The following is a 14436-nucleotide window of genomic DNA, read 5'->3' as shown; positions in this document are numbered from 1 at the left end:
TAAAACTACCATTTGCTTTGAGAAAGAGCTCTAAAATTAACCTTTGTCTTAAGAAGGGGTTCTAAAACTACACTCTCGCATGGTAGTTTCGTACTCAAGGGTACTACAATTCATCATTTGCCTTAATTTCCCTTGGGATAGGGTACTTAATGTACCCTTTTCCTTGGGAAAGGGTACTTAATTTACTTTTTTTTTGGGAAAAGGTACTTAATTTACCCTTTTCCATGGAAAAGAGTACTTAATTTACCCTTTTCCTTGGGAAAGGGTACTTCATTTACCCTTTTCCATGGGAAAGGGTATTTAATTTACCCTTTTCCTTGGGAAAGGGTACCCAATTTACCCTTTTCCTTGGAAAAAGGTGCTTAGTTTACCCTTTTACCTGGAAACAGGTGCTTAGTTTACCCTTTTACTTGGAAAAGGGTACTTAATTTAAATTTCTCTTAAGAATGGTTACCTTTCTCTTGAAAAAGGGTGATATAACTAACCTTTCTTTTGGAATAGGGTACTAGAACTAACCTTTCTTTTGAAAAAGTGTACTTAAACTTACTTACCCTTAGAAAAGCGTATTAAACCAACCCTTTTCTTGGAAAATTTTATTAAAACTACCCTTTCCCTTTCCTGAGACTAGTCTTTCCTTCGAAAAATTGTACTAAATCTACCCCTTTTTTTTTTGGTAACATATGCACAGAATTTATCGCTCTTAAGTTCTAAGGTCTATGATAAGCGACTTTCTACTTAAAGCCTTCACAAAATGGCATACCCCAAAACAAAGTTCAGTTTAGAAATAAAGCACACTGATATTGCCAGCGTCACCGCTGGCAAATGTTATCGATGTTTTAGCTGGAATTCATAACAAGTCGTTCAATATTGACCCATTTAAACTACTAGCCTTAGTGTCTACTTAACATTCCGTATATACGTACCTCCAAAGTCGAAGGTCGTTGTAATTGCGCTATTACAGGTTAATCCTTTTGAGTATTATAGTCATTATCTCAATTGCCACCATCCATCTTGTTTCACACTTTTTGACAAGATCTTATGATTATTTTTGAAATCAATGTGGAAATTGTTTTGTATTTAGTTTCGCCATTTCCCCCTCCCATGTGGTAAATATAAATAAACGCACACACACACACACACGCACTATCAGTAGGAGCTTCAGCAGCCAGCACTCTTCTGCTCTGCTATCAGCATTGAACGAACCTCATGTCATTTTGCCACTTTAAATTGACCGTTTGTCACTTTCTTGACTGTCTAGCGGTCTGTCTGCTTGCCTGCCTGCTTGACTCCATGCCTTATCTTCTACACTATGGTATGAGGAGCTGCGAGCTGAGGTGAGTTGAAATGGAATGGTAGACAACAAATGCGCTATAGAAAATAAAAATCATGACTCGATATTTTTTCCATTTTTTGTTGTCTCTTTTTTATTCAAAAATAAATGTTTATGGAATATATTTTACCTTAGCCTTTTGTGTGTGCTTTGCATGTTCTTTTTGTTATTGATGTTGTTGTTGTGTTTCTTGCTGTTATTTAACCAGAGCAACAAGCCCCCAACGTCACCACCACACCACCCTACCTTACATCTTTCCTCTTCCACTGTACCAACAAAAAACAAAAACATATATTCATATCTTCCGAATTTGTTTTTCTGGGGGCTATGGCCCAGCGCGGTGGCTTGCCTATGTGCCTTTGAATTTTTTTCTGGTTATGCCCTAAAGCACCACAGGTGGTGCGTATTCAAGTTATTTGCTGAGTGGTAGCTGTAGCCCCACCAGAAAAATTTTGTTGATGACATTGTTGTTGTTGCTGTTGTCATTGTTATGTATCCCCTTACCAAAAAAATAACCAAACGATATTTGAAGCCGTTTTGTTTGCATTTCTGTTTTAAAATTTGATGATGGACGGACGGACGGACGGAAGGACGGACGGAAGGACGGACGGAAGGACGGACGGAAGGACGGACGGAAGGACGGACGGACGGACGGACGGAAGGACGGACGGAAGGACGGACGGAAGGACGGACGGAAGGACGGACGGAAGGACGGACGGAAGGACGGACGGAAGGACGGACGGAAGGACGGACGGAAGGACGGACGGAAGGACGGACGGAAGGACGGACGGAAGGACGGACGGAAGGACGGACGGAAGGACGGAAGGACGGACGGAAGGACGGACGGAAGGACGGACGGAAGGACGGACGGAAGGACGGACGGAAGGACGGACGGAAGGACGGACGGAAGGACGGACGGAAGGACGGACGGAAGGACGGACGGAAGGACGGACGGAAGGACGGACGGAAGGACGGACGGAAGGACGGACGGAAGGACGGACGGAAGGACGGACGGAAGGACGGACGGAAGGACGGACGGAAGGACGGACGGAAGGACGGACGGAAGGACGGACGGAAGGACGGACGGAAGGACGGACGGAAGGACGGACGGAAGGACGGACGGAAGGACGGACGGAAGGTCGGACGGAAGGACGGACGGAAGGACGGACGGAAGGACGGACGGAAGGACGGACGGAAGGACGGACGGAAGGATGGACGGAAGGACGGACGGAAGGACGGACGGACGGAAGGACGGACGGACGGAAGGACGGACGGACGGAAGGACGGACGGACGGAAGGACGGACGGACGGAAGGACGGACGGACGGAAGGACGGACGGACGGAAGGACGGACGGACGGAAGGACGGACGGACGGAAGGACGGACGGACGGAAGGACGGACGGACGGAAGGACGGACGGACGGAAGGACGGACGGACGGAAGGACGGACGGACGGAAGGACGGACGGACGGAAGGACGGACGGACGGAAGGACGGACGGACGGAAGGACGGACGGACGGAAGGACGGACGGACGGAAGGACGGACGGACGGAAGGACGGACGGACGGAAGGACGGACGGACGGAAGGACGGACGGACGGAAGGACGGACGGACGGAAGGACGGACGGACGGAAGGACGGACGGACGGAAGGACGGACGGACGGAAGGACGGACGGACGGAAGGACGGACGGACGGAAGGACGGACGGACGGACGGAAGGACGGACGGAAGGACGGACGGAAGGACGGACGGAAGGACGGACGGAAGGACGGACGGAAGGACGGACGGAAGGACGGACGGAAGGACGGACGGAAGGACGGACGGAAGGACGGACGGAAGGACGGACGGAAGGACGGACGGAAGGACGGACGGAAGGACGGACGGAAGGACGGACGGAAGGACGGACGGACGGAAGGACGGACGGAAGGACGGACGGAAGGACGGACGGACGGAAGGACGGACGGAAGGACGGACGGAAGGACGGACGGAAGGACGGACGGAAGGACGGACGGAAGGACGGACGGAAGGACGGACGGAAGGACGGACGGAAGGACGGAAGGACGGACGGAAGGACGGACGGAAGGACGGACGGAAGGACGGACGGAAGGACGGACGGAAGGACGGACGGAAGGACGGACGGAAGGACGGACGGAAGGACGGACGGAAGGACGGACGGAAGGACGGACGGAAGGACGGACGGAAGGACGGACGGAAGGACGGACGGAAGGACGGACGGAAGGACGGACGGAAGGACGGACGGAAGGACGGACGGAAGGACGGACGGAAGGACGGACGGAAGGACGGACGGAAGGACGGACGGAAGGACGGACGGAAGGACGGACGGAAGGACGGACGGAAGGACGGACGGAAGGACGGACGGAAGGACGGACGGAAGGACGGACGGAAGGACGGACGGGAGGACGGTAAGACAGGCATCAACAGAGGCATTGTAAGACAGGCAGTAAGCCATAAAAAGGAACAGATAGAAATTAAGAATGAAAAAACGACGAAGAATGAAAGCCTTATCGTTAACGGATGGAGAAGACGAACAGGTGGACGGCGAGAAGACGAACTGGTGGACAGACAGTAAGGCCGATAGCCAGATAGACAGACAGACGGACAGATAGAAGGTAAAACAGAATAAAGGAAGACGAAGAAAGCACTTAGAAAACCACCAAAGTGCTTTACAAGGCAGCCCACCATAAAATTTACCCAAAATGAAAATGAAATGAGTTGAAGAGCATATTTTCTACCAATCCAGTCTAAACAGGTTACGTTAGGTTAAAAGAGAGTGCAGATATTAATCCGCCCCATGCCACCATGGGCATATATCTAAGCCAGTAGTCGGCTTGTTGTGCGCTCTAAATACTAGAAAAGTAACTTCGAATAAGAAAATCTAAGTTAGGAATTTTGTGCTGCTTACAATGTCCATAATTGTTTCGCATACCACGCCCCTTCCTTGGTTCATGTCTGGCATTGTGTCCCCTCCTAAGTGCCCAATGACATAGGAAATGCTCCAATGTCTTATCATTTTCCCCGCATGCCCTACACATGCTATCACTTGCGCACCGATTTTGCCTCAATTATGCAAGTCCTATGTGTCCTGTTATGATACCGAAAGCTTAACTGACCTCCTGCTTGCTTCCTTTCAATAATAGCCTCGTCTTCTTACAATCAGGATCTCTCCATAGGATTTTCGTCGTTTTTACGAACGTTTCGGTGTTCTACAGTGATACATGCGTTCGTAGCCCACGCTCTTAACTCGGACTGCGTCGACCCGAAAGGCTACGGGTTAACCAAGTTTGTTGACGGTAGTCCTCTGGCCTTCATTGCCAAATTGTCTGCATTTTCGTTCTCCCTTACTCCGTTATGGCCCGGCGCCCAAACGATGCGGATTGTACCATTCTCAGAGAAGGCGTTAATTTCCTTCTTACACTGCTAGACTGTTCATGACTTTAGCGTCCTGGTTGTAATTGCCCTTATGGCCATTATAGTGTCCATAAAGATGTTCGCACTCGAACATCGACCTCAAGCATTCCGTGATCGCCCGGATCTCCGTAGGACCATATTATGATTCCCAGGGTTCTCAATGTAGCATGATGTTCCAGATGACAATACTAGGGTTCCGTCAAAGACTATGCTGCCAGTGCCTCGCACTCTCGACCTCAAGTGTCGTCTCAGGTATCCGATCGGAAACCTCTTCCATTCCTTCCAGGTTTCCAATCGTCGCCTCGATTATACCGGGATAAACAAGAGATCGGTTGAAATGGGTCCTATATGAAGTTATGCACAGATTTGGATAATTCTTCCCATGTATGGTGAATGGCGTAACAGAACACTAAGTGCAAAGTTTCAGACTAATCGGATTACAATTGCGGCTTCCAGGTGCTTGAGGCGTCAAATTGGGAGATAGGTTTATATGGAAGCTATATCAGGTTATAGACCGTTATGCACCATACTTGGCAGGAATGTTGGAAGTCATAACAGATCACTACTTGCGAAATTACAACCCAATGGGATGCGAATTGCAGCTTTTAGGGGCTCAAGAGGTCAAGCCGAAGGACCACTATATACGGAAGTCAGGGACGTAGGCAGGGTGGGGGCTATTGGTTTATTGGGTCGCAGATAAAAATGTCGAGATGTTACAAACGAAATGAATAGATTAGTATAAACCTATCCTATGGTGGTGGCCAGTAGACCGGTGACTTCTGACTTTACGGATGTCCCTCCGGTATAAGCGTTGCTGTCGGTTGTTGAGGGGACGACAATTGGAAAAGGATGACCCGAGTGGTAAGTACGTTCCAGCCCTACAAATCAATCCGACGCTGTTGGTTGTTACGGATGCTTTCACTCTACTGTCACGGATGATAACGGAGGGGGAGGATAATCCGGATGGTTACTACATTCGAGTCCTACGAATCAACCTGACCGGATGATATACCGCCTGTCATGCTGCAGACGGCGGGGTCACATGCCATGAGGCTTCTGGATGGGAATTTCAAAGGCTTGCGCTTTGCTTGGCTTTGTGCCGACTGCGTGGCAAGGAAACTGTGTCCTTTCCGGCCCAAGGTCTTTAGGCCGATCTATCTGTCGTCTTTTATCTTGAGGACATTTGAGAAACTGTTAGACGCGAACATCGGAGATTTTCTTGACCCATTTTCGATAAGCGGCCTACACCAAGGGTCGGTCAGTTGATAATGCTCTCCACGACCTGAAGAGTTACATAGAGGGGAACTTGAAGACAGGCGATTTCACTTTGGAGGCCTTTTTGGATATAAAAGGGGCTTTTAATAACGTGGAGTTGGATTCTCTGGTGATATGGTAGTCCCCCCCCCTTCTGGTGAACTGGATTGATGTTATGCTCAATGGCAGAATTATCAATGCAACTCAGGCTGAGTGTTCGGTGAGGAGGATTGTGACCAGGGGGACGCCGCAGGAGGTTTTATAAACTCTTTTGCGTTTCTTGATTATTAATGGGATTCTCAGGTCCTTCGGAGAGAAAAAGAGTGTAAGTGGTTGCCTAAGCTGATGATGTCGTCATTTTGGGTGGCGGTTGCATCTCGACAGTTTTGTCAGTGCGCCCTGAAGGATACCCGTGATAGTAGAGAGAATTACTGCCATGCATATCCTTCAGGGCGCACTGACAAAGTTGTCGAGATGGGCGAGAGCCAATGGTCTTGGCATAAACCCCAGGAAGGCAGAGATAGCGTTGTCCACGAGAAAGTGGAGGTATGGTGAGTTCAGGGGACCGTCCCTTGATGGAGTGGAACTGCCGCCCTCTTGGGAGGATAAATACCTGGGCGTTATTCTTGACCAGAGTTTGAACTGGAGAAGAAACGTTGAGAAGAGAGTGAAATGAGGGCTAAATTCGCTCTACTCTTGTCGAAATGCAATGGGAAGAAGTTGGGGACTTAGGCCGAGTGTGATGCAATGCCAATGGGCTTGGCATACACCCCAGGAAGACAGAGATGCTGTTGTCCACGAGAAGGTGGAGATATGACGAGTTCAGGGGACCGGCGCTTGATGGAGTGGAACGGCCGCTTTCTTGGGAGGCTAAATACCTGGGCGTTATTCATGACCAGAATTTGAACTGGAGAGGAAACGTTGAGGAGAGTGTCAAATGAGGGCTGAATGCGCTATATGCTTGTCGAAATACGATGGGCAGGAGTTAGGGACTCAGGCCGAGTGTGATGCAAAAGATTTACACTGCTGTGATCAAGCCTATCCTCACCTAAGGGTGTCTGGTGTGGCATTGGGTTCTCCAGAAGTTATGTCTTTGCAGTATGTTGGAGAAGGTATAGGGAATTGCGGCGGTACTGACATCGAGGGTGAGGAGAAATGATCCAAGAGCAGCACTGAATACGATACTTGATCTGTAAACTTTGAACTTGTACGTCGAGTGCACGGCGTCGAAGACTGCCCTCAGACTGATGGAGTCCAAGCCGCTGGCGTGGAATTTTTGTTGACTTCCTAGGAATTAGGGAGTCACATAGACTTCTGAATGGGTGCAGTGTTTTTAAGACAAAGTTTTTCACGATACTCAGGGCTTTGGATGAGATCCTTAGTCAGTGGCGGTGCCCTCTCAGACTGTCACGATTTTTGGAGACATTCGGGCGGCTCTGAACACCCGTGACGACACAGCTTATCGGAAAAGATGCAAGAAGCGTCTCGCACGTTTGGGGGCTGCTGTCAGACTGTGCGCTATTTGAATTTCGGACATTCATTTGTTCTGCAGAAGGCCCGGGAGTGGTGCGACTACGTGACATTGGCGACACTTCGGCCTATGTGCCGTATGGATCTTTCTTCCATGGCGACCTGGAGGTTGTCTTCCCAGGGAAGGAACTTGGTCTGGGGGCGTCCCGCCATTCTTGGGTCCCTCTGTCTAAACGGATGGGTCTAAGCTGAATGCGGCACCAGGGCAGGGTTTTTGTAGAATTCCTAGGAATTAGAGATTTACATAGACTTCTATTTGGATGCAGTATCTTTCAGGCAAATGTTTTCATCTGATTAGCAAACATGTTGACGGTGATTTTTCATGACGGACACAATGACTGAGACGTCTGTTACAGCCAAGTCGACGCATAATTTGTTCATAATCCTAACTTTTTGCCCAGCTGCCATGCGTTGCTCCTCGGGTCTCGTCCTGAAGACATAGCTTACATGTCGCTAGAGGCATACCCACAGATTCCAGCACTCATTGATATGTGAGAAGTTTGGCCCTGTTCCTTAATGGGCAAATTTGCATTTGAACATTCGACAGTTGTGGCTTCTTGAACCGATCTGGATGGTTCAACGGTATAGAAACTAGGAGGAATCTTCTCTCTTCTGTTCCTGTGTCTTTACATTGGACGAAAACGTCTGACTCTGATTGGAGACTGCCACTTAAACCTAACCTAACCTACTGCAACAGTGAACCTTCCCCTATGAGAGCTTCTTGAAAGTGTGAACACTTCCTACGATGATCCTTCGAACGAGGCGTGGAGGGTTAGAGGATGTCCAGGGCTCGTGGATGAGTACTTAGCTTTATAAGAGGACTACATCGGGTCAATCCGGTAAGAATAAAATAACAACAATACGTCAACCGAACGAAGCCCTACGAATTTTCAAACACTGTACGCGTCTTACTGTTCGTTTTTCCTTTGCCCGCTGGCATAGGAATTTATGTGCGGTTGTGTGTTACTGTCCATCTCTTATCTGGAGTCTTTAGTAAAACAGATGACAGACTTACAGGACGAAAATCTTTCGCCTTCGTGTGACAATCTTTTCCTGCTTATGCAGTAGCACTATCATCAATGATCAGCTATATTTTCCAGGCTTTTTCGCCTTTTTCCATACATGTATGTTCACCACTCCTTGCAGAACTGGAACCCAGCAGGACCTAATAGTCCTTTCCATTGCTCGAAGAATTTCTTTGCATCTCCTAACCAGTCTCGACTTCACATGAGCCAACACCAGAACCTTCAACATCCCCAGACGGTCCAGATATATAGCGACAATTTGATTGGGCCGCCGCTTCAGCATCACTATCGTCTGAAAGAAACTACCCCCTTTCAGAAGTCTATGATTCCGCGAGTCCAACTTTCTAGGGAAGGTAGCAAACCCCTTCCAAATATCCAGCTAACTTTCAACTCGTCAACAAGAATGGACTCCCCCGGTGCATAACCCCTTCCGCTGTATAAGGCATACCAGCCATGGCTTTCCGAACCTTCTCGATCATGGTGAGAAGGTCTCCTCTCCTCCAATCCAAATGCTAGTCCAATCATAGGTGAGAATCCACATAATCACAGATGATGTGATTTTTAGGACGTACTGTTATTTTTATTGTAGCCACATTTTCATATGGAGGTGGCGATCCTCGTCAAACTCATGTAGGTGAGCAAGCTCGTTCTGGGCTATGTGACCGATCGCCGGGGGAACAGGGTGGCCGTTGGTTTTTTAAAGGCGCCGTAAACTCTCCTTGTCATATCAAGCATCATAGGCACTCAGTATTCGTGCAATTGCCGCTGCCGACCGACCTTTCACTGAGACTCTCCGCTCGATACCGCTGATTGTCCGCTACTGCCGTTTCAGCCATTCCGTATGGAGCATTCCACTATCCTTAACCTGTGACGCTCCCGGTAGCTCGCAGCTAAGCTCCTCGTGACAGCAATGAACACCACACATATCGGACTTAATGTTCCGGCCTGTACGTACTATATCTCTGTGGCGATTATCGCAATTTGTGAGCTTTACAAGGATACTAATGGACATAAGGGAATGCAAGTGTAGGCAAAAGAAGACATATATTCCTAAAACTGAACCTATTTTTACCAATAGTCATATCTTTTCAGCTTTGGGCTAAAATCTGTTATATGGAAAAACCACAGACGGGCATGGTTTAACCGAATCAGGAATTTTTCTAATTTCAACCTTACAATGCTCCATAGCCACCGTAGTTCCGCAGAGTAGAGTTTATGTTTTAACCTTAAATGTCATATAAATGTGTACTTTGTTTACGAAATTCAATCTAGGACCTAAAATCTCAAAAATATTAACGGCCTTATTCACAAAACTTGATGAAGCCTTAAAATAGGTTTATTTGACAGTTTTATAAAGGAAATCTGTGAAATAAACCTTTTTCAAATCTTCATTAATTTTTGTGAATAAGGCAGTTATAGTTCAGCCTTAAATGTTTGTATGTTAACCCCATTGGTGAGGAGCGCAGCCCATTTCTTCTCACCGGGTAATATCGCCAATTCATCGATATCAGATGTTTTCTCTCTATGAAATCAGGTGATATCGATATGTTGGCGAACGAATCCATTGTGAATATCAGTGTCTATTGTGAATATCTATTGTGAATATAAGATTTTTCACATTGAATTCGAACACTCCCAGCGATATGATTTTAACAAAAAGCCAATTGCGCTTTCCCCAAAAATAGTCTTTATAATAGTCAGGTTTGAGAACAGAAGTCCACTGGAGTCGGGTCTATGTACCGTGCTCAACCAGGGATCATTTCTCACAAATAACTAGTCTTCCCCTGAAAATAAGTTTCTACAACTACAAAAGCTATCCCATGGCAGCCGGTTGTATATACCGGATCGACCCGATGGAGCCCTTTATAGGCAAGGGCTGCCGCCTCAATGGTGCAAAAACAAAACCAAATACATACTTAAAACATAAAATACGAAATTTCAGCCATATCCGTAGCAAAATGTGGCCAAAACTTTGAAATTATCTTAAATAGTGCAGAAACCTTATACGAAGGCTATTGAAACTGGGACATAATGGACCATTTTCATTATCAAGAATCCTAGGAATAGTATAGATGTGTTTCAGTGACTTACAAGTCCCCGAAAGCTAGTTTTACCATTTGTTTTATTTCTATTTCACTTAATATGTCTTCTAATACTCACTTGAACTATTCACCATATTTGCAGATCCTGCCGCCGCCATGCCATTGTGGCCTTTATTATCCATATCATGCACCTTGGGTGAGGAAGCCTCAATTTTGACCAATGTCGTTAAAGTTGATGAGGACATGGTCTTAGCTGCTGTTGCTCCGCCGTTAGCCGTTGTCAGCGAACCAATTGTATGATGTTGTTGATGATGGTGATGATGTTGTTGCTGCTGCTGCTGTTGTTGGTGATGATGATGATGTTGATGGTGATTGGTATTGGAGGTGGTAACCTCTGAAACTTGACAGGGTTCCCGCTTAATCTGTACAAAAGTGTAGGATGAGGATGAAGTTGAGGAAGAAGCTGCTGTGCCAGCAGCAACGTTGGGTAGGGGCGAACTAAAGGTAACCGGTGAGGAGGTGACAAAATGGGGTGAGGCGGCAGCCGCTGCAGCAGCAGTTAAAAATGTAGTGGTATCCAAAGGTCCTAGACCCGAGGATGTGACAGGCACCAGAAATGTGGTTGTGGTGGCCGAGGTGGTTGTAGAACTGGAACGTTCGTAATGTTGAGCGGAGTTGTTGGTTAACGACAAAGGCGGCGGCGGGGGTTGAGGATGATGTTGCAATTGTGAAGCTGTATGATGCTGAGTATTGGAGCCGCCGGCGGCCAAAGCATTAGATCTCAAAACATCAGCAGCTGTTGTATTATTGGCCCCTGATGCAGCCGTATTATGTGCCTGATGATGATGAGGATGATGTAGATGCTGCTGATGATGAGAGGGCTGCTGATGTTGTGAATGGGAGTGGGTATTAAATGAGGCCATCTAAACTTTTTGGCACTCAATATCAAGGAAGCTAGGCTTTATTGGTTTATTTAATATTTCCTGGAACTTATTTTTTTTTTTTTGCTTCAATAGCTTTTGATTTTGTTTACTCTGGGATTTTTTAAGGAACGAATATTCATTTATTTTTGGGGAAATTTTTCATTGCAATCACATTTTCCGTCCATCCCTATATTGTATTAGGGGGCGGCTTCCGTTTGGAAGGCTGAATATAACAGCTTTACATGTTTTTTGTTTTTTATGTTGTTATCACTTTTTTAAATTCACTTTTCCAATTATTTTTCACATTCACATTATTTTTTAAGCTAATTTAGAGATTTCAACCGTTTTTTCCTTCGTTTAGCTCAATTTATGGGTCATTCTGTTTGAATTTGCTTGAAAATTCGAAACTTCGAGATGGCGTCGGCAAACGTCAAAATGCTCCCAAATGCTTTTTTGTTTTTTCAAGGGGAGGGGGAAGGCGCGCTACAATATGGTTCGTGCGAATGGGGAGCAAGCCGACAGACCTACGGACCGACCGACCATTCACTCGCTCACTGACGACTGCTTTCGAACTGGATTTTCTTGGTCTGTATGGCGGCGGCTATAGCAGGCTCTTTGGGTTTGGTGTGGGGCCAGCTTACTTGCCTCCTGGTGCTGCAGCAGCACTTGGAGTTTCTTTAGAAAATATCTCACTTTTTTTGCTTAACTTTGCTGTTTTCTTATTCACTTCTTCCTTTTTCCGCTTTGTTTATTTTATCTTGGATGGCTTAAACTCACAGACACACACACACTCAAACGCACTTGAACACCAAAAACCAAGGCAAAACTTTAAGGATGAAGATGCTGCTGATGACGATGCAACGCTGGTGTTGATTTCTTGTTAACTTTTTCTCTTCTTTTATTTTGCCTTTTTAGACGTTACCCTTCTTTACTTTTTGACTTTTAAATATTTCTTAGAATTCTTTGGAAACACAAACATCACAGACTACAGATTTTTTATTTCCCTCTTTCCCCTAAAAACTCAGAGAACACACCACTTGCACAAACACACGTAGAGATCACACTTCATAAATGTGGAATAGGGGGGGGTTTAGGCGCAACAATAACAAAAACCCCAACTGCGACACTTGTGGAGGGCCCCCAATTGCGGGTTGGAGTGGGGTAGGTGGTGAACAAAAATTTTTTGAGAACATCCAAAAACTATGTTGCAAAAATTTATTGCGACGGCTTTTGTTGTTTTAGCACAAACACGAAATCAAAAACTGAAAAGCACACGAAATGGACGACGTCAAGATACTCTATAACGACGAACGAGCGACTACAACTACTACGCGGACATGGTGGATGGGTACGACGAGATACAAAAACGAAGCAATCAAATAAAGATACACGTACGGGTTTGTGTTTATGTGTATGTAAACACACACACTCAAAGCATTGACGTTTCTCGTTGAGGCGGCGGTGGCGGTAACGGTGACGACGGCAATGCTGCGTTGAATGCAGTTGACTTAGACGATAGCGACAGCAAACCACTTCAAAGCAATGATCCACACAGATATTTCAATGTGTGTATGTATGTATCGATGATGTGCAACAACAAAAAGTAACCTTTCAAGTTTTCACTTTTTTGTTTTAATCACTTTTTTCGTATCTTTTCTTTTTGGCCCAAAGACGTCACACTTCTTTTTGGCATTAGCTTTTTATGTCACAATGAATACGACGCAAACGTTGGCGGCGGTGATGGTGAACATAGCGGCTACCGACGGCATTGTTTTTTTAAGTGTAATGAAAGAATACAAACTAAATTATCAACGGAAAATAGAATAAACGTAATATATTACATCAAGTTAACCATCAACCACCATTTATGCTTACCGGCTTAAGCATAAAACACTACTGTTACATTGCTTATTTTTATCACTAATCATTTTTTCTTTCATGGCCCCCATCTTGTAATTCGTCGTGTTGTTTTTCTTTTTCTATTGTGTTACAATATTTATCACTTTTCTTTCAATTTTATTACACCACCACAAACATACTAAACACGCAAGAAAGGTTCCTTTTTCACATTTGAGGCTGTAATTAGTTATGCACTTGGAAAACACTGAATCTTTTGTTTAAAGATTGCGTCAGTCACATTTCATTTTAATATTTTATCAAAATCACATTGATTTTGTTTATGCTCTATGTTTAATATCTCCTCCGTATTCGTTTGATATTAAGACAAAGAGAAATGAATTAGGGATCAAAAAATTCAATTTCCATCTAATCGATTAATCGATTTTGTTCACCCAAAAATCGTAGTCGAAATCGATATCGTATTTTGTTGTGGTTTTGTTTCGCTAGGTGAAATGATAACAAAGAAAATGGACTATATCAGTCAGAAAGAGGAGTTGCCAACGTTATTTGAATTTATGGTACGTTCATACGATACAGCACAAGTATTGATGGTCCAAATGGTTAAATCATAAGCACCGTATAATTTAATTGCTCGTGCAGAGCAATGTGCCATGCTGCATTTATTCTTCTGCATTTTCCCTCATATTAAAAACTTGCAATTATACATCATCGGTTAACCATTGATTTTTTAAAAGGCTCCAATAACTCGCCTTGTCATATGGAGCATTATAGGTAATCAGTATTTAAGTAAGATCTGGTACCGTCCGGTCTCTCTTAGTTGAGCTTTTCACGAAAACGATAAACACCTTGTGGTCGGAACTTAAATTTCCAGCCTATGTGGGACCGCTGCCGGTATTGCCATTGTGTAAAAGACAAATGTGGACACAGAGAGCACGCTAGGGAGAAGGACGCTCGAGATGGTAACGTGTCTTCCGCCTGGTACGGGATAGCTGTGAGCACCACACAGGCTGAAACTTGAGGTCTCCACATAGATAGATATGCGGG

General features: G+C 45.7%; 1 protein-coding gene across 2 annotated transcripts in view; it reads right to left on the bottom strand.

Annotated features, from left to right (window-relative positions):
* LOC106088658 (protein winged eye) overlaps nucleotides 1-13743 on the bottom strand; it is a 141849-nt gene extending 128106 nt beyond the window's left edge. For both annotated transcript variants that reach the window (XM_013254275.2, XM_013254276.2), the window contains exon 1: nucleotides 10728-13743. In XM_013254275.2, the coding sequence (XP_013109729.2) occupies nucleotides 10728-11532 (805 nt within the window). In that variant the 5' untranslated portion in view covers nucleotides 11533-13743. The remainder of the gene's footprint in view (nucleotides 1-10727) is intronic.
* Nucleotides 13744-14436: the final 693 nt, after the last annotated feature.

This window comes from Stomoxys calcitrans, chromosome 2, assembly GCF_963082655.1.
Source record: "Stomoxys calcitrans chromosome 2, idStoCalc2.1, whole genome shotgun sequence".
NCBI classification, from domain to species: domain Eukaryota; kingdom Metazoa; phylum Arthropoda; class Insecta; order Diptera; family Muscidae; genus Stomoxys; species Stomoxys calcitrans.
The sequence above is the reverse complement of the archived record's forward strand: the minus strand, read 5'-3'. Positions and strand labels throughout refer to the sequence as shown.